The sequence below is a fragment of the Canis lupus genome, chromosome 23 (assembly GCF_003254725.2).
Source record: "Canis lupus dingo isolate Sandy chromosome 23, ASM325472v2, whole genome shotgun sequence".
NCBI lineage: Eukaryota > Metazoa > Chordata > Mammalia > Carnivora > Canidae > Canis > Canis lupus.
In genome coordinates, this window is record NC_064265.1 from 13,165,729 (window position 1) to 13,187,974 (window position 22,246).

The following is a 22,246-nucleotide window of genomic DNA, read 5'->3' on the forward strand; positions in this document are numbered from 1 at the left end:
CTCATTCATGAGATCAGAATTATCCTAATATCAAAACCAGACAAAGACATTACAAGAAAACTACAGACCAAAATGTATCAGATGTAAAAATCCTCAACAAAATATTACCAATTCAAACCCAGCAATATATCATAAGAACTATATACCATGACCAAGTGAGATTTAGCCCCTGGTATGAAAAGTAGGTTCAACATTTGAAAATTAATTAATGTATTACATCAAATTAAAAAAATCAAGGGAAAATCATCAACAGATACACAAAAAACATTTGACACAATCCATCCATTCATGATAAAATCAGCAAGCCAATTAATAGGCTAGAACTGCTTCAAATTGATAAATATCTACCAAAAATCTATAGTTAACATCATACTTAATACTGAGAAGCTCAAAGCTTTCCCACTAAGATCAGTAACAAGGCATAGATGTCCCCTCCCACCACTCCTTTTGAACATTATACTGGAAGTACTAACTAATGTGATAAAACAAGAAAAGGTATATAGATCAGGAAGAAGTAACTTGGCAACAGCAAAATAATGCTAGTTTTGCAACAGAATTCAAAATCCCAAGCCACTAAATCACATTTCAACTTTCTGAAGTATTTTTGACCCCTTTCCCCACTCAAAAAGAAACAAACAAAATCAGTAGGTGGCTTTTTGACAGCCTCTTTTTTAGAGCTATGACATATAAAGTAAGGATATTATCATCATCTGTAAAATAGGCATAACAGGATTGTTGTAAATGATCATATACACATGGCTGGCAGGCAGGGAGTGGGAGAGCATGCACAGGAGAGATACATGACATTTTAAAATTATTCATTATTAAGTTTACCATAAATAGTAATAGGTCCCTGTGTGGAACTATAATTGATACAGGACAAATGTGTACAACCTAGAGCATTTCCACACAAAGTTCATGAGTATTCAGTAGTAGCAAAACATGGAGTGCTACTTACCCACAAATAGTATGTGAACTGAAGTGCAAAAATAGCAATGCCTTCATTATCAAAGGAGCCAGCTACTGACCGAGAAATGTAACCTGGTACAATAGCAATAAAACAAGCAGCTAAAAGTCCTGCTCCTTGGTTCCAAAGTTCTCTGGTAAGCAGGAAAGTAGATATAGATGTAAGGCCGCTAAAAGTTGGTGCAAGAAACACACATACATCTCTTATATGAACTGTTATGTTCAATGTATTTAAAATCCAATGGATAAGGCCAGCTGTTATCATCAACCCTGGGTAAACCTAGGAAGACAAAAATGGAAAATCTAATTACATATAAAATAAGGTAGCTTAAAACACTAAAATAAGTTCTTTTACTATTACACAATGTTCTAGTAAGTTTGAGAGTAAGATCTCAATACAGTTTGCCTTCTTCACTATGGTTCTACACTACAAAATTAAACAGTTCTTTTATATTGGATGCAAAACAGAAGCTCAGACATGGAGCAATAGATATTCAAATAAAAAAAGGTCAGAAAGAATAAATCATCATAAATGAAAGTGTTTCGAAATGGAAAACCAGGCAACTTACTGACTCCACTACTTTTTCACTATAAAACAAAGTCCTAGTCTAACTTACTCTTTAAGTTTGGGGTTTTAAAATGTTTCAACTTTGCCCAACTTTTATATATATGAGGGAATGAGAAAAAGGAGAAGAAAAGTTATGTTCAATATTATGCGTCTTCCTTCCTTTCAAAGCCAAGATTTAGAATATAAACAATTCTAGCTAGGTATAAAAACCTAGTCAATTGATGAATTCAAAGATATCATGGGACTCTTGGAATGTTGAACATTTTTATATCACTTAAGGTGATGTAAGGATGGAAGAGAATATGGGGCATCCAGGTGGCTCAATTGGTTAAGTGTCTGCCTTCAACTCAGGTCATGACCTCAGGGTGCTGGAATTGAGTCCTACGATGGGCTCCCTGCTCAGCAGGGAGTCTGCTTTTCCCTCTCCCTCTGCTCCTCCCACCCCCCTCATATTCTCTTTCTCTCTCAAATAAATAAATAAAATATTTTAAAAAAAGGAGAGATAGAAGAGAATAATAATGAATTAGAAGAGGCCAGTTAACAGTTATATTCCTTAACCTCACTATAAAAGAGGAAGATGAAACATTAGGAGGACCCAGAGAAAAATAAGCAGAATATTGTTTTTAAGCTACTCATGTGATTAAAATGTGTATTGACATTTCCATACTTACCTAAATCCTAAAAGATTCCTTCCTTTCTCCATTATAGAAACTACCAAAAAAAAGTTATGAATTTCTTTCCTAGCTATATTATGTAAAACTGTAAATTCTCTATGATCTTTACCTCTTCCCTTGCTTTTTTCTCCTTCATATTTATCACCATTTCACGTACCTTTTTATCACTTACTTTATTCATTGTGTATTAACTCAACACCCTCACAAGGTAAGCTCTAGAAGAGCAGGAAAATTTTCCTTAGCACCCAGAACAATGATTGGCACAAAATGACACACAATACCTGTTGAGTTACATATGGAAGGAGAATGGGATTAAGGTAAAGTGTGGCAATCATCACAATTCTTAAAAACTAAAGTTTTGTTCCTTTTCAAAGCATAGGTTCCAGTGTATGATTTTGACAGCTCTATTCAAAGAAAATGAAAATAAATCTGAAAATACATCTAAAGGTAGTCAATATATCCATGATAATAAAGCAAACTAAATGGACAAAATATAGCCAAAACACATACAAGTATAGGATCTAAAAACCTTAAAAACAAACCAAACAAACAAAAAAATCTCATACTTAAGTTCAAAAGAAAGGGAACCCTCTAGATACCAAAAATAAAGAGGGAATTCAAAGTAGATACAGAAGCCAAGGGAGCCCAAAAAAGAATACAAACCACTCCAGGCCAGATATACACCTTAGGGACTGGAGGTTGGCAGGGTTACTGCTCAATACAGGTATCAGAGAAAATGCCTAATTCCCAGCACAAACCAAGCTTCTGTTTATGAAACTGGACTAGACAAATTATACCCATCCATCAAGGGATTCAGTAAGAAACTTTGTGCCTTACTTCCAAACCTCAGAATACAAACAAAATGAGAAACTCATTCAATACATGTGTGAATATGGGTTCCATGTTTATAACAACTTCAGATGTGAGAAACCTCAAGCTAAGAAATAACCTCTAAAAACTGTCCTAGAACCAATGAAGCCCCTATGGCCTCTAGTGAAAGCAAATAAGAAAGATTATTACAGAAATGGTCCCAAATACTAGGACACCAAAAGTCTCAGAAAACAAACTCCCAGTAAGGATTAATTCAAAATAAAAAGTTAGGGCAGCCCGGGTGGCTCAGCTGATTTACCAGCCACTTGCTTTCAGCCCAGGGCATGATCTTGGAGACCCGGGATCGAGTCCCACATCAGATTCCCTACATGGAGCCTGCTTCTTCTTCTGCCTGTGTGTGTGTGTGTGTGGTGTGTCTACCCTGTGTCTCTCATGAATAAATAAAATCTTTAAAAAAGTTTTTTAAATAAAAAAATAAAAAGTTATAAACATACCCAGAAACAAACTATAGTCATCAAATATTACAATAAGGTAATTAGTACCATGAAGTGCAGATAATAGCCATCTAACTCATCTCTAACCACTCAATACCTTCCTAATTTGCTCTGGAGACCATGACTCCTCTCTTTGTTTGGGTATCTCTGTTTACATCAAGGATAAGAAAATGCCCCAGATTAGAAACAACACCTTATTATCATGGACAACATATTCTTTCCAAACAGGGAGGGAACGAGGGAACATTTATAAAATGTGGCTATATGCTAGGCCACAAATCAAGTCTCAATAATTTCAAAGGACTGAAATGACAGGATTTGTTCTCTAACCATAATATAAGTATAAAGCAAAAAAAGATAACTATGAAGTCCACTTATGTTTACAAGTTAAATACAATTCTAAGTAACACATGAAACAGCAGGAATGATAATGGAAATTGAAATAAATTTCAACTTGAATGACAATAAAAGTACTATGGATCAAAACTCAGGCATTATAAATGTAGCTAAAACAGTGATATGTGGGAAATTTATAGCTTTAAAATAAATACATTAATAACAAAGAACGGTTATTGAACCAACTATATCAAGAAGTCAGAAAAACATCAAAATATACCCAAGAAAATAGAGGAAGGAAATAAATCGAAATGCAATAAAAGACTAAAATAATCAAAAAGTCAAAGTTTCTTTGGGTTAAAAGATCTAATAAACTGATAAACCTTTGACAAAACAGATCAAGAAAAAAATAAGACTAAACACATCTTTAGGGACGCCTGGGTGGCTCAGCTATTGGGCGTCTGCCTTCGGCTCAGGGCATGATCCCGGGATCCGGGATCGAGTCCCACACATCAGGCTCCCTGCATGGAGCCTACTTCTCCCTCTCCCTGTGTCTCTGTCCCTCTGTCTCTCTCATGAATAAATAAATAAATCTTTTTTAATTAATTAATTAATTAATTAACACATCTTTCCCCAAAGATGTCTATCTTGCACTATCTCTTCAACATTCTCCTTACATTCCAGACCATAAAAATATTTCCCTTATGTCACATTCTGAATATAATAGTTCCCCGTGAGCTATGATCAGTACTCAATTACCTGAAGTAACTTAAGGCAGCTTTAGGGCCTAAAAATTAAAATGATCTGGGGGCGCCTGGGTGGTTCAGTCGGTTAAGTGTCTGATCTTGATTTCAGTTCAGGTCATGATCTCAGAGTTGTGACATCAAATGCCAAGTCAGGCTCTGCACTGGGTGTGGAGCCTGCTTTAAGATTCTTTCTCTTCCCTTTCCTCTGCACCACCCCCAAAAAAATAAATAAAATTATCTGGGCAGCCCGGGTGGCTCAGCAGTTTAGCACCACCTTCAGCCCAGGGTGTGATCCTGGGGTCCCGGGATTGAGTCCCACGTCAGGCTCCCTGCATGGAGCCTGCTTTTCCCTCTGCCTGTGTCTGTTCCTCTCTCTCTCTCTGTGGCTCTCATGAATAAATAAATAAAACCTTTAAAAAATAAAAATAAAAAATAAAATTATCTGATTCTTCTAAATTTCTATTTCTTTTCAAAAAAAATTTTCAATTAAGTTGCTATAGAACAAAACAAAAACACAAATAACCTGAACTTAAGATGTAGTATGACAAGAAATCCTCTTTCCCAGTCTCCACTTGTCAGAAATAGCGGCTAGTGTGAGGTAACCCAAATGTGTGCAGAAAAGGTGGGGAAGCAAAGGGGGGAAAGGGAATGTCAAGAAGAGATTTAGTATATTAAATACTAGATAATCAGCCACAGAAAATTGTATTAGTTAACTATACAAAGGTTTCAAGGATCTCCATCACCTTAACAACTAATGATTTATAAAACTTTATGATTAACATAAATAACTGCAGATATACTTACAGTACCACCTACTATTCTTCCTAGTGGATACCATGCTCTTTCATCAAACCAATTTAAAAATTCATAGAACCCATGGGATGCAAGATGATGTGTTGATCTATAGTTAAACCTAGAGAAAAGAGGAAAAAAGGAAATGTTATGAAAATGTGCTTACCAGAAAGAAATAGCCCTATCTTGTTAATACTATAAATGTAAATATATGGCTACATACTTATTTCTTTCATAGAAATTGAATAATATTATTCTCCAAGGAATAGGCTTATACTACTTGTATATGACTAAAAACAAAGGACCCCCCCTCTTCAAAAAACCACACTTACAAAATTAATAATGCTCAAATTAACATTTGGCCATTGCTTAGATACAGGTGGCAGTACACAGCTATATATTTGAACAAAAAAGGTGAGGGTACATGGAATTCACCACATGGTCCAAATCAATGATTCTCAAAAGATAAAGAATCACTGACGGAAGACAGCAACAAAACGAAAGAAGCATACCTGACATGATCACCTTCAATTCTACAACCCTAAAGACTACAGGAATAAAGAATAAATTATAATCGCACTAGAACCATAAGAGAATAAACTATTTGAGCACTGTAAAACTGAGAATATGACCTTAAGGAATGAGAAATTTAATCAATGAAAGACAAAAGACAAATGAGAAGAAATGCACTGCAGCATTTTTAGACAAATTTCAACAAATACAAAACTAAGCACACCTAAAACAATTTGAGAAAAGTAAGCAATATGAAAGCTATGCATCACATACAATTGGAATGCCACAGGAAGCAGAAATGAGCCTATCTGAAGAGACTAAGAAGCCACAGCAGCCTGAAAGGATGTAACAACTGTAAATATGTATGCCCCTCAACATCCAAGCACCTAAATATATTAAGCAAATGTAGCAGATCCAAAAGCAGAAACAGACAGCAATACAATAGTATTAGGGGACTTCAATATCTACTTTCAATACTGGACACATCATGCAAAGAGAGTATCAGTAAGTGATATCAGGCTTGAACTACACTCAAACCAAATGAATCTAACAAATTAATATAGAACATTGTATATGACAGTGGCAGAGCCCATATTATTCTCAGGCACATACAGAATTTTCTCCAGAATATATCATATGTTAGGTCACAAAAACAAGTCTTAACAAATTTTAAAAGACTGAAATTATATCAAGTATCTTTTCCAACCATCATGATAAGACTCTAGAAATCAATAAGAAAACTGGAGAATTCAAAAACATGTGGAAATTGAAAATATGGTCCTGAACAATCAATAAGCCAAAGGAGAAAAAAAGAAGGACAATTAAAAACTCTCTTGAGACAAACACAAATGGAAATATAATACAGTAAAACTTAGAGAATGCATCAAAAACGATTTAAGAGGGAGGTTTAGAGCAATAAACATGTACATTAATATAAAAACAGATTTCAAACAACGTAACTTTACATCTCAAGGAACTAGGAAAATAAACGATGTCCAAAATTAGAAGAAAGAAAATAACAAAGATCAGAGCAAAGACAAATGAAATAAAGACTAGAAAAACAAAGATCAACAAACAAAGAACTGGTGATTTTGAAAAAATAAACTGACAGAACCTTTAGCTAGACCAAGAAAAGAGAGACGACTCAGATAAATAAAATCAGAAATGATACTACAAAAATGCAAAGGATCATAGGAGACTACTATGAACATTTATATATCAACAAATTGGACAACTAGAAGAAATGAACAATTAAAAAACATATAACCTACATCAAGATTGAATCAGGAAGAAATAGAAAATCTAAACAGACCAGTAAGTAAGAAGATTGAATCAATAATCAAAAATTTCCCAAGAAAGAAAACCCCAACAAGATGGCATCAATGGCAAATTCTATCAAACATTTAAAGAATAATTAATGCCAATCCTTCTCAAACTCTTCCAAAAAATCAGACAATACTTCTAAAACTCAATTTATGAGACCAGATTTACACTATCAAAGCCAAACAAGGGCACTAGAAGATAAAATTATAGGCCAATGTCCCTGATGAGCATACATGTAAAAATCAAGAAAATACTAACAAATCAAATTCAATAGCACATTCTTCAATACAACATGATAATAATCATACAGCATGATCAACAGGTATTTACCCCTAGGAGTTGAGGATGGCTCAATATATGGCAATCAATAAATGTAATATACCACGTATTAATAAAAATGATGAAAAAATCATATGGTCATTTCAATAGATGCAGAAAAGACATCTGGCAAAATTCAACATCCTTTCCTGACAAAAAATTCTCAACAAATTGGGTATAGAAGGAAGGGTACCTCAACATAATAAAAGTTACACATGACAAGCCCACAGCTAAATCATACTCCATGGTGAAAATTTAAAAGATTTTCTTCTAAGATCAGGAACAAGACAAGGGTGCCCACTGTAAACACTTCTATTCAACATAAAACTAAAATCCTAGCCAGAGCAGTTTGGGGGGGTGGGGTGGGGAAGGCATCCAAGTTAGAAAAGAAGAAGCAAAACCGCAGCAGACATGATCTTATATACTGAAAAACCTACAGACAAAAAACATCATTCAAAACTCCGCTGCATTTCTATGTACTAACTGAAATATCTCAAAGAGAAATCAGGAATGCAATCCCATTTACAATAGTATTAAAGTCAATAAAAGGGCAGCCGGGGTGGCTCAGCAGTTTAGCGCCGCCTTCAGCCCAGGGCCTGATCCTGGAGACCTGGGACCGAGTCCCCCATCAGGATCCATGTATGGAACCTGCTTCTTCCTCTGCCTATGTCTCTGCCTCTCTTTCTCTGTCTCTCTGTGTGTATCTCTCATGAATGAATAAATAAAATCTTTAAAAAATAAATAAAGTCAATAAAGTACTTAGGAATTAATTTAACCAAAGTGAAAAACATGTACACTGAAAACTACATGATGAAAGACCTAAGTAAATGGAAAGATATACCATGTTCTTGGATTGAACCATTAATATTGTTAAAATGACCACAGTACCCAAAGCAGTCTATATATTCTATGCAATCGCTATAAAAATTACAATAATATTTTTCACAGAAATAAAAAAATAATCCAACAATGTGTATGGTACCACAAAAGACTTCGATTACACCCAAGGCAATCTTGAAAAGAAGGTGGTATCACAAAGGTGGAGGACTTCAAAATCTATTACAAAGTTATAGTAAACGAAACAGTATGGTACTGGCATAAAAAAAAAAAGAAATAGACCACTGGAACAGAATATAGGGCCAAGAAATAAAATCACACATGCGTGGAGTCAATTAATCTTTGACAAGGGTGCCAAGTATAAGCAATGGGGAAAGAATAATCTCTTTGATTAATGGTGTTGGGAAAACTGGATATTACATGTGAAAAAGAATAAAAGTGTACTCCTATCTTATACCAACCACACACAAATTTTTTTTTTAAGATTTTATTTATTCATGAGCAACACACAAAATGAGAGAGAGAGGCAGAGACACAGGCAGAGGGAGAACCAGGCTCCATGCAGGGAGCCCGATGTGGGACTCGATCCTGGAGTCCAGGATCACACCCTGGGCCGAAGGCAGGCATGAAACCACTGAGCCACCCAGAGATCCCCCCCACACAAAAATTAACTAAAAATACATTATAGAGTTATATTAACACCTAAAACCATAAAACTCTAGAAAGCAAAACAAAAAAACAGAAAAAGTTCCTTGACATTGTCCTTGGCAATGATGGGGGGCAGGGCATCAAAAACACAACCAACACAAACAACAAAATATTTTTAGTATATGTGCTGCCGAAGCAAGCACTACAAACAACAAAATAAAGTGAGACTGTATCAAACAAAAAGTTGGTGCAAAGCAATGAAAAAAATAATATGAAAAGGCAGTCAATGCAATGAGAAAAAATATTTGCAAACCATATACCTAATAAGAAGTTAATATCTAAAATATATGAGGAACTGAGGCCACTCAAAAACCTCCCCAAGGGTGCCTGGGTAGCTCGGTTGGCGCTTAAGCGTCTGCCTTCGGCTCAAGTCCTGGGATGGAGCCACAAGTCACGCTCCTTCCTCAGCAGGGAGTCTGCTTCTCCCTCTTCACCACTTGTTCTCTCTCTCTTTCTCACCCTGTGTCTCTCTCTTTCAATAAATCTTTATTTTTTTTAAACTTTTTTTTAATATTTTTTATTTATTTATGGTAGTCACAGAGAGAGAGAGAGAGAGGCAGAGACATAGGCAGAGGGAGAAGCAGGCTCCATGCACCAGGAGCCCGACGTGGGATTCGATCCCGGGTCTCCAGGATCGCGCCCTGGGCCAAAGGCAGGCGCTAAACCGCTGCGCCACCCAGGGATCCCTCAATAAATCTTTAAACACACACACACACACATACACATATATACACACACCTCCCCAAAACAAAAACTAATCTGGAGGGTATTATACTATGAAGAAATAAGCCAGACAGAGAAAGAAAAATATATGGTATCACTTGTAAGTGGACTACCTTAAAAAAAAAAAAAAAAAAAAAAACAGTTTAACTTAGAGTGGTGGTAGCCAGGGGATGTGGGATTGGGACAAATGGGGAGATGATGGTCAAAAGGTACAAACTTTCAGTTACAATATGAATAAATTCTAAGGATTTACCATACACCATGGTGACTATAGTTAATAATACCACTTTATATACTTGAATGTTGTTGAATTAGATCTTAAGGGTACTCATAAAAAAAAAAGCAACATGTGAGACAATACATATGATTAAATTATGTAATTATTTCATAATTTAGGTCTATCAAATCATCAGTGTATTTAAATATATGCAACTTTGTCAATTATATTTCAATAAAGCTGGAAAAAGGATTATGAAAAAAATTAAGAAATCTAAAGATAAATCCAGAAGGTTTTACATTTCTCTTACCTGGGAAAAAGAAACCTCATATATATCTCCATAGATTTCAAAATGCCACTGATAACTACAAGTCTCTGGATTTTTACACCATAATCTCCAGTCCTTTCCCTGTTTCCTGTGCAGGCAGCCTCCTCTACCCAAGATCCTCTCATTAACTCATTCTAACTCTCCCCAAGAGATGTCAATCACTCTTGGGTCTCTTTAATAATTATTACCAGCATGCCCAACAATCTACCTGCCTACATCTGGTTTTTTGTTTGGGCTTGGTTTTGTCCTTGAATGTCACAGAGGCATCTCCAACTCAATATCCAACTAAACTCATGATCAGACTCCTATCTACCCCCAACACATATAAACATATGCCTGCTTTTACGATATTCTACCACCTAAGTTAAAGACAAAAATTTAGAGGTCATCCTTGACCTCCATCCTTCTCCTTCACATCCTACACACAAATCATAATCAAGTTGTCATTTACTCCTTAAATATCTCTGAAATTTGTCCACTATAACCGCTATCACAAAAATACAAAAGATCATAAGAGACTACTATGAACAGTTATACACCAACAAATTGGACAGTTTGTCCCCTCCTTCCCTACTCTGATACCAGCACTCTAACCCAGGCTATCATCCTAACCAAACTCCTGCAATAGTCTCCAACTCATCTCCTAGATATCCAATCTGTACACATCTCAACAAAGAACATCTTTTCAAAATGCAAATGTGATCATACTGTAATTTTCTACTAATATTCAAAGGCTTCCCCTATTAAAAATTTAAAAAAACCATGTATTTAAAAAGGAAGGAACCTCCACTTCTTATTATAAAGCCATACACACTTTAGTTCTTAAATAATGCTAGTCTCATTTCATACCTTACTATATTCCTACTACCCAGATATAGTAGCCCCCTTTAACTGTGAGGGATAACATTCCAAGCCCCCCAATGAATATCTGAAATTGTAATGGAACAGAATCCTTTACATACTGCATTTTTTCATATACATACCTATGATGATTAAGTTTAACTTTATAAATTAGGCACAGAGAGTAACAATAATAAAATAGAATTATAACAATATAGTGTAATAAAAGTAATGTGAATATGGTCTCTCAAAATATTTTATTGTATGGTACTCATCCTTCTTATGATGATATGAGATGATAAACTGCCCACATGATGAGATAAAATGAGGTGAATGATATAGGCAATATGATGTAGCATTAGGCTACTGCTGACCTTCTGACAGGAGGATCATCTGCTTCAGGACTACAGTTAACTGAAACCACAAACTGAAGATCCTTCCTAGGATCTTCAGACTGCTAATTCCCTCTCTCTGGATCACTAATATCTCCCACTCATCCTAAATAATTCACCCTTCAAATTTCAGCACATTTCTAAGGATGATGTTGTGAAAAGGTGTAGTGTGTTTTTTTCTTCCTAACACTTGCCAAAGATGTAATTTCACATCAGTTCACTTAATATTTACCTCACTAGATAAACACTCCCATTAGGATACCACTGTCTCCAGCATCCAGGACACCACGTAACACAAGTAGTCCTCAAATATTTAAATGAATAACTGATTTCATAAGTATGTTTTTCAGTAGGGGTGAGATACAATCAAGCTACTTTGATAGGTACCTAATGCCAGTTTGACATAGTATCCCCAAATTAAAGACAAGGAACAAATTTTAACTACACTTCCTGGGATCTAAGCCTAAAGGCATAATTAAAAAGTTAGGATAAACAAGAAAGCTCATTAAGATTCTATTAAAAACCTAGTCAAGGTACCTAAAAACTAAACATAAATATAAGCAGAATGTGTTTAGTCCCATTTTATCCCCAGGATCAAGTTACTCCTGGTATGCGAGACTCCCAGAATTCCCTGATGGAATCTTACATACCCATTCTCTTTGATTTTCAGTTAGCTTCCTCCTGTCTAAATTATCATTTGTTTTTCTATCCATTTTCTGGCTTTTTCCAACCCATCACAATGAACAATCTTCTGGAATGCCCTTATGGCTTTCATTGTTTTTTACTTCCTGGAAGTGAAACAACAGGACTATAAAAGGCAGTACATTCAATTCACTGGGTACTTGTAGTGTTATAGTAGTCACTATTTTTTTTAGACCCATAATATAGTACCACATCCTCATCCTTCCCAACCATAAGACACACTACTTAAGTAATCTAAGTGTCCTGTGTGATAGCTAAATTAACTGTGACTGTAGGGGTAAATAAATAAAAAGTGGACACTCTATCCAAGAGTTCTTTCTTGTTGCTTAGCAATATTACCAATATAGGATTACCAAATTTGGTTCTTGCCAACAATGGTAACTATATGTTGATATTTCCATGATAACTCCTGATGCTGAGTACTTTTCATTTATTTACTGGCCATTAAAATTTCCTCTTGGGTAAAAGTGTATGTTGAAATACTTTGAACATTTTTTTTTTCTAGGTGATTTGATTAAGTTCTTTATAAGCTGTAAAAACCTCTTTCATTCCGTGGCCTCTCTTTTCATCACAATGGTATTTAAAAGAATAGAAATTCTTGACATACACACCTAAATTTACCAACATTCTGCTATAGGGTCGTGTTTTACTCCTAGGTAAAAATAAAGTCCTAACCCACCCCAAAGTTATAAGGATATTGTTTAATTCTCTTCTTCATAACAGTTTACAATTTCAACTTATTTATTTAGGTCTTTAATATACCTAGAATGGGTTATTTTACATGGTGTGAAATAGGGATTGAATTTTATTTTTATTTTCTCTTTTTAAATAATCGTTCCACCATCATTTTTTAAAACAACTAGGGGCGCCTGGGTGGCTTAGTTGGTTGGGCATCTGCCTTCGGTTCAGGCCATGATCCCGGGATCCTGGTATCAAACCCCGCATGGTGCTCCCCACTCAGTGGGGAGCCTGCTTCTCCCTCTCTCTCTGCCTGCTGCTCCCACTGTTTGTGCTCTCTCTCTGTCAAATAAACAAATAAAATCTTCAAAACAATCCTATCTTTTCTCCACTCCTCTGAAGTTCCATCTCCATCATATATTAAGGATTTGTTAATGTGCAGATCTGTTTCTGGATTGTCTTGTTCAAGTGGTCTTTATTTCTATCCTTGTATCAGTAATATGTAATCTTCATTACTGGAGCTTTAAATTATATCTTGACATCTGGAAGAAACTTCTTATTAATTGTGCCTTTTATTTTGTCCTTTTGCATTTTTATATAAATTTTAAAATAAAGCTTGTCAATTCCACCAAAAAAAGAAAATGTGAGGCTTTGATTGGAGGTCCATTAACTCCACAAACCACTTTGGGGAGAATTAACATCCTTACAATACTTGACAAATCCATAAATATATCTTCTTCATTTAAATCTTTAACGTCTCTCCAGAAAATGTGTAGTTTCACCTTACAGGTCTTGCACATCTTTGCTTAGATTTATTCCCATCTTTAATGGTATATTCATTTAATTTTTTAAAATTCTGCTTGACATTGACAGGAAATCTCTTGATATTTTATATTGATTTTCTAACCAGAAATATTGCAAATGCTTATTAATTCCAATAATTTATCATTAGATCCCTTCAGACTTTAAATTTGAAAATCAATAAACATCCCCGTGACTGTTAAAAACATATAGATGTGCCAAAGACACTTCAGGTTTTGAAAGCCGTTAGAATAAGTAGTTTTTTTCCTATTTCAGTCTATTCAAAATATCAGTCCTTACAACTGACAATCTATTTCAATTAGCAGAAAAATAGAAGAATATTAATTTCAAAGTAAACAAAGTTAATCAAAATAGTTAAGACATACAGTATGAAATTCCAAAATGGAATAAGCTACTGCATTTCAAACTTTTAAGGGCATACAAACTTTATTCAAATAAAATCGTTATGAAAAATAAAAGATAAAGTATACTTTTCAAAAGAAATTTAAGTTGAAATTTATAGTATTTACTTATAAAGCCAAACAGGAAGAACAATTAGATGCTTTCAGTGAATACAGAATCTTAAACTTGAGGTTACATATCATAGTTGCAATGATGTTAACCATGTCATCTAATTTTTCAGCATTTTGGTTCACAAAATTGATATTTGTCTATCAGTTAAAATTTGTACAAGGGAGAATTTTTAAATGTTTTCCTTGTTAAAGATACTGTACAATTAGATGGAGAAATCTATTTGGAGCCTAAAAGAAAATTGATTGAAGACTGACTATACAAAATTTTTGTATTTCTCATTATGTGTGTGTATGTTACACATACATATAAATTATATTTGTAAGATTAAACCAGAAGCATGCAAATCCAAATTTATAAAATATCATGACATTGTGCTGCCAATTCAGTTGTTAGTATAGTTTGATTATTTTCTTTTATGGAATTCCCAGGATACCTCTGTGGAGCATTAAACATCCAATCCAAACTAATCTTTTTTTCCAAAGACATACAAATGGCAACAGATATATGAAAAGATGTTCAACATCACTCATCACCAGGGAAATGCAAATCAAAACCACAATGAGATACCACCTCACACCTGTTAGAACGACTATTTTTTAAAAAGACAAGAAATGACAAGTATTGGCAAAGATGTGGAGAAAACGGCTCCCTCATACACAATGTTATAGGGATAGTACAGCCACTATGGAAAGTAGCATGTAAGTTACTCAAAAAACTAAAAATAGAACTAGCATATCATCCAGTAATTCCATCTCAAAAAGATATCTGCACCCCAAGGTTCACTGTAGCACAGTCGAGATATGGAGACAATTTATCAACTAATGAGTAAAGAAAATGTGGCATGTAAAAACAACTCAAATATTATTCAGCCATAAAAAGAAGGAAACCCTGCCATTTGTGGCCACAAAGATGGACCCTGAAGGTATGCTAAGTAAAATAAAACAGAGAAAGACAGATACTATATGATCCTAAAAAAAACCCTCATAATCAGAGAGCACACTGGTTGGTGGTTGCCAGAGGTAGGGAATGGGGAGGGTGAAATGCGTGAAGGTGGTCAAAAGGTATAAACTTCCAGTTATATGATAAATAAGTCCTATGACATAATGTATAGCATGATAACTATAATTAACAATACTGTTCTGTATGTTTGAAAGTTGCTTAGGGAGTAGATCTTAAAAATTCTCATCACAAAAATAAAATCTATAACTAAATTTACTGTGTTAATCATTTTGCAGCATCTATATATATCAAATAATTATGCTGTATACCTTAAACTAATAGATTGTTATATGTTAAATAATCTAAATTTAAAAAAGGTTTCTTTTTTTTTAAAAGGAACCCGGGGGGGCAACGTTAGTAACTTAGGAGAAAAAACAAACATCTCAATCGAAACAAATATAAAAAGCATTTGGACTGACAACACAAATACACTTGATTCTATTATTAAGGAACTTTAACATAAATTTATCAATTTTTAGTTTCACCTTCATATTGTTCAATTTTAGCATGGTCATTCTCAGGCCTTTGTTCCATCTACATAGAAACCTACCACAGCCATACATTATATTCTTCCTCATGCAATCCTCTCAAACCTGAAATTCACTCTTGAAGAATCTTCTCTAATATTCCATCACCCCCCCGCCTAGTCCTTTCACTTGAGCCTTGAAAACATCATTTTGGAACCTCTACTGTAGTTCACCTCATAATGAAATATCTTTTCTCTGTGATTTTTGTATCCTTGGAGGTATCTCATAGTTCCTGGCACTTCATTCACGAGGTTCAACTAATGTTTAGTTAATTCTCCTTTTTTGGAACACCAGTAATTAGAACATTGACTTAAATTTTTATCTTCTATTTTCTTCTTCATTAAACTCAAGCAGCTGTGTGCACAAAAGCAGTCAATTTTAGCATGTCCAATTTACATATTAAAAAAATTTTAAGTAGCGAGAATAGGAGGTTACAGAGAAAACAAGAGGACCATAAAGTGGTAACTACTGAAGCTGAGTGATGTATGCCTAGAGGTTCCTTATATTATTAGATCTACTTTTGTGTATGTTTGAAAATGTGTGGATAAATATATAGTTTACATATACACAGGTATGTATATATGAAATTGTAATAAAATTTATATACACATATTATTTACATAATTATACACATAAGGAACATGATACATATATATATTAATAAAACAAACAGGTATGTGGCTTCTAGAAGCAAGTTCTTTATTCCTATTTTCTTACTTTTCATGGTTTTCTATAGATACATGGAAAGGCAGTTATAAAATACAGTGTCTCTGAAGAGTCAGATGTATGTATATATGTAAACTTTATTATGGAAAGTATCACAAATACACTCACTCTCACACATACAAATTAGTTTTCCCCAAGTAAAACTAGGTAAACAGACTGAAAAATGATGCATTAAAGGTTAGAAATCACCAAAATAAAATGGAAATAAAAGAAAAAGGTGGTAAAATAACATCTATCTTAAAATAGTCTGAGAACACTATCAGATTTTACATATATCCATTCTTTTATTAATATTGTCAAGTAACTTTCAGTATTTTAACTTCAATAATTTGTTTTGAAACAAATATGACAAAAGATAATTATTAATACAGATGGTAGCTACATGATGTTCTTTATTGTTCTATCTACATTTGGTTTATATAACGTTTTCATGAAAGTTTTTTAAAAATAATGAATGCCTCTACCAAATTCTCTCAACTCAATGTCGAAAGCCGTTCTGCAATTCCAATAATGTGTGGAAAAATGACTTCATTAAGACAGACAAAATAATTTTCACATGGACATTTTTATTTTCTGAAAGGAGCATATCAATAATTCCACTACTTCCTGATAACAAGCAAACTGGCAGTTCAAAGATACAAGGAAAAAAAGTGAGGATAAAAGAGCACAGTATGATTTTTAAATTTGATAAAGAAAGTGCAATAGCCACATTACAAATTAAAAGAGGTCTTAAGAGATCCAATTTTACACAGAAGCTAAGATACGTTAATTTTGCTTTCTTCTGCAATGTATATTTAGGTAAGACCTAAATGTTCTTTGGCTATTCAAAGACACTGCATTTTATAACTGCTTTTCCCTATATCTATAGGAAACAATGAAAAGAAAATAGGAATAAAGAACTTACTTCTGGAAGCCATCCACCTGTTTTGCTTTTTTAATCCTTGCAAATCCCACAGTTCATTATTTCTTCATTACAATAAACCCATCAGAAGTTAAGAAAGGTTTATGTACTTGATTTAGGGAGAAGAGACTACCTCCTCAAGTAGCAACATGTGATTAAATGATGAAATCTTATTTATGAAAAAAAGGTTATATTTCTTGGGTTCTAGTACAATCCTGTATTCAAAACATTACAGCTTAGAACTTTACAAGCTGATTTAAAGTTTATCCAGCATATACTGTATTGTTTCTTTATGAAAACAAACGCTAAATTCCATCTCATTTGTAAACCAGTACTGTATCTTTATGAAAGAGAAGAAAAAGCCATTAACAGCTGCCTCTGCAAATTTTTCCTCCTGTAAATCTTGTTGGATGTAACCACTTGTACATTTGATTTTGGATTTATTTCATCTTATATGAAATAACCTAAAGTACACCCTAGACAGTAACAACAAAAACAAACTCTTATGATCATGAAGCAAAATACCACAATATACCCTTAATCTTAAAGGTTAAAAAAAAAAATTATGCCTCAGCCCTAAAATTAACCTACAGCTTTTCAACCTTCAAGAAGAAACCTCTGGGGGAAAAAAAGAAGAAACCTCTGAGGTGGGAAAGCGTTTTGTTTATTTAATTAACATTTCCAATTCTCTACAAAAATATGGCAGTATGTCAGAAAAAATATTAACATAATTGGAAAATGCCTAAGAATAAATGAAGTGGAAAACAGTATATTGTTATCCTTAATGCCATGATGAACCTTAAGGCATCTAATACCCTATGACTAGCTTTTGAAACATAATATATAGTATGTGTAGAATCCGAATTGGCAAAGCTAAGAAATAAAAGCTTCACTAATTTACAGGAGGAAGTAAAAGACAAAGTTCTAGCCCAAAAACAAGAGCTAAAGGCAGCACTGAAAGTAAAACCTTGACAAGCTTTCCAAGGGCCAGTTCTGTCATTCTTTTCCCTAAATCACGTTACTTCTCTAAAACTATCTACCAAATACATACAAGTAATTATATCTTCAACTAATGTTTCCTATTGGACATTTCTGGGGAAGGGAGGTGTGGGCAGGTGATGTTGCTTTTTTTTAACACTGGCATTAAATTGATTGTCTCAAATAAGTGCCTGTTATAACAATTTCTACCTTTTTCCTATACAGATACAAGATTAATAGTTTTAGATAAATTTAGAAACAAGATTTATGGAATAAATTCAAACTATAAGTAACCAGTCTAAATACAGAGGTGATGAGACACAAACATGTTCACATCCCCAAAGTGTTCTATCCACAATCTGATTTTAAGACAACACAAGTCTAGTTTAGCTCAGCCTTTGCAAATAAAAATCTAAGGAACAGAAGAGTCGATCAGAAACAGAAAAGAAGAAAGAAACAAAAGAGAGGTAACAAATGCAAGTAGCAAATGAGGGTTAGGAGAGGAGGGAGGGCAAATGGAGAGTGAGGGGCGGAGTACTGTACCAAGTATTACCACATCCCAACCTAGTCCCCTTAAGAGGGAAGTCCTGAATCACCCTAGTATTTTAATTTGCCTTGAGGGATCCCTGGGTGGCGCAGTGGTTTGGCGCCTGCCTTTGGCCCAGGGCGCGATCCTGGAGACCCAGAATAGAATCCCACGTCGGGCTCCCGGTGCATGGAGCCTGCTTCTCTCTCTGCCTGTGTCTCTGCCTCTCTCTCTCTCTCTCTGTGTGACTATCATAAATAAATAAAAATTAAAAAAAAAAAGAAAATTAAAAAAAAAATTTGCCTTGAGATGAGAAACCAGATTAACTAAACTTAGGTTTCTATGAAAAATAAGGATATATGGACTCCAAGTGAGGCCTCAAGGTTTCCTCTTCGGAAAAACAACTTATCTCAATTTGACTGCTATGTCCTTCAAAACTTTCCCAAAACTCTTGCCTGTCAAAACATTAGAATAGTATATGCCTCTAAGGGTGGTTAATCTATACTGGGCATTAATATGGTTTTCATTTTTGAAAGATAAAAATCTTCTTTTCAAATTCTTGAGCAAGAAATATGCACCAGCTTTCTGTTAGGCCCTAAGAACAGAGCACTGGCAAAGTCACAGCTCTACTGGAGTTTAAGTGCAATAAACACAAACCAGGTAATTACAGATTGAAAAAAAAAGCTTTGGAAGAAATGAAAGGGATGAAACCAAAGAGTGAAATAAGAAGAAGGGAAAGAGGGAGGAAGAGGGGGTAAATACTTCTTTAAACAAGGTAGAAGTGGAGTCTTATAATATTTGTGAGACCTTTAAGGATGGGAGTAACCGGTCATTCCAAAAGGGGAAAAGAGCTCTCTCTAGATAGAGAAACTAGCAAAGGCAAAGACCTTAAGGTGGGAGCGTTCAGCATGTAAGATGTTTAACGGGAGTGGTGAAGAGACAAGTTTTGAGTTCTATTTATTAACAATTATTTTTAAAAATTGTTAACTGTCAGGTACTTTATAAGAACAGCTTTCATTTAATCCTCACACACAAAAATAAAACCTTTCAGGTAGTATACAATTTTATGCCCAGTCTACAGATGATTATACTAAGGCACAAAGATGTCAAATAACTTATCCAAAGTCGTAACAGCCATTAAGTCATCAAACTGGGATTTGAACTAGAGGGCTTTGACTCTGGTGGGCATGGTGAACCTTCTAAGTGGATTTCAAAGTTCTTTATACCGCAGGGATTTGAAAATGTCCATCTAGAAATACATTTCTGACATGAGTCAGGTATAAACTTTGAAGGGAGTGGGAAACACACTTTTGAACAGAAAAGGGCACCATTCTATTTTATATACTTTTACCTGTTTATATATTAGATTCTTGTGTGTAAAGTCTCATTTGAAGAAAGCGTTCAAAAGCTAAAACGAGTGTTTGAAAAACACTGGTATATGTTTAAAATTATATAAGTAAGGGCCACTAAGTAAGTGGCTTAGTCAGTTAAGCCTCTGCCTTTGGCTTAGGTCATGATCCCAAGAGTTCTGGGATCAAGCCTGCATCTAGCTCCCTGTTCAGCAGAAGCCTGCTTCCCCCTCTCCTCCCAGCTCATGCTCTGTCACTATCTTGTCTTCCTGTCAAATAAATAAAATCTTTTTTAAAAGTTATATAAGCAAAAAAACCATTAGCACAGTTCTCTTAGTTAAGATGAAACTCTGAATCCTGAAGTTTATGCCCTTTCTTAAGTCACTTTGGAAACAAAAGGACAGAGAAGTCCAATATATCTCATTATAGATTTTAACTCTTTGGTACATACTACCTTTTAAACAGTCACATCCAGAATACCCATTACCTTGTATGTTACAATCACTGTGTCAGATGGAGAACTTTGGAAGATGGAGCACAATAAATTCTCAGCTGGGAAGAAATACATATCATTTACACTCTGAATTCAATAGCCACTTCTAGTCACAATCCCCCACCGTTGTGCACAGGAGAGAGGGAAGGCAGCACTAATGGCTACCATATATGTCATGTTGCTTTGTAGATGAAGCAAAATTCATTGGTATGTATGACATAATCCTATGTATGCCAATAACTTAAAGATTACATATGCATGTATATGTACATAGATATTTCTTTTTTTAATTTTATTTATTTACTCATGAGACACGAGAGAGAGAGAGAGAGAGGCAGAGACACAGGCAGAGGGAGAGAAGCAGGCTCCATGCAGGGAGCCCGACGTGGGACTCGATCCCGTGTCTCCAGGATCAGGCCCTGGGCTGAAGGCGGCGCTAAACCGCTGAACCACCCAAGCTGCCCCAGTACATAGATATTTCAAAGATCGAGTATCCCTCAAAGAAATCCTAGGAAGCTACATAACAAGTTGTCAATAGATTGTGCCTCATTCTTTTGACTTTTTTTGAAACAATGAGCAACTGTTAAAGAAAAAAATAAGAAAAAAAAAAAACACACAAAAAGCCTAGATAAAGAAAACCGCAGTCAGAAAATGTTATTAGGGGATCCCTGGGTGGCTCAGCGGTTTAGTGCCTGCCTTCAGCCCAGGACATGATCCTGGAGTCCTGGGATCGAGTCCCACATCAGGCTCCCTGCATGGAGCCTGCTTCTCCCTCTGTGTCTCTGCCTCTGCCTCTTTCTCTCTCTCACTCTCTCTCTCTCTCTCTCATAAATAAATAAAATCTTAAAAAAAAAAAAGAAAATGTTATTAAGTACTGCTTGAGCAGTAATAATCATCACCATCTTATTTCCATCAGACACAATCTATAAAATGCTTATTCCAAACCCTTCAGCAAACCTTACTCTCACAAAGGAGATAGAAAGCAAGTGATCCCCTTCTCTGCTTCAAATTTCTCCCCTTCTTGGCAGCTTTGCAGCTTTCTTATACTTCATATATTAAATCAATTCAACCAGTGTGTGTCTCCAGATAACCATACTCTACTTAGTATGCTATAATTTTTTAAGGTTTTTTTTTTTAAAGATTTTATTTATTTATTCATGAGAGAGACAGAGAGGCAGAGATATAAGCAGAGGGAGAAGCAGACTCCTTGCAGGGAATTCCACGCAGGACTCAATCCCCAGACCCTGGGATCACAACCTAAGCCAAAGGCAGATGCTCAACCACTGAGCCACCCAGGCATCCCTTTTTTTGAAGGTTGTATTATTTATTGGAGGTGGTGGTGAGGTGCATGCAAACAGGCAGGGAAAAGGAGCTGGGGAGGGCGAGGGAGGGGTAAAGAATCAATCTCAAGCTGATTCCAGCCTGA

General features: G+C 35.0%; 1 protein-coding gene across 2 annotated transcripts in view; it reads right to left on the reverse strand.

Moving 5' to 3' along the window:
• Positions 1–22,246, reverse strand: part of STT3B (STT3 oligosaccharyltransferase complex catalytic subunit B) — a 107,538-nt gene that overhangs the window by 56,204 nt on the left and 29,088 nt on the right. For both annotated transcript variants that reach the window (XM_025461088.3, XM_025461090.3), the window contains exons 2-3: positions 5,420–5,528; positions 959–1,246 (exon numbers count right to left, since the gene is read on the reverse strand). In XM_025461088.3, the coding sequence (XP_025316873.1) occupies positions 959–1,246; positions 5,420–5,528 (397 nt within the window). The remainder of the gene's footprint in view (positions 1–958; positions 1,247–5,419; positions 5,529–22,246) is intronic.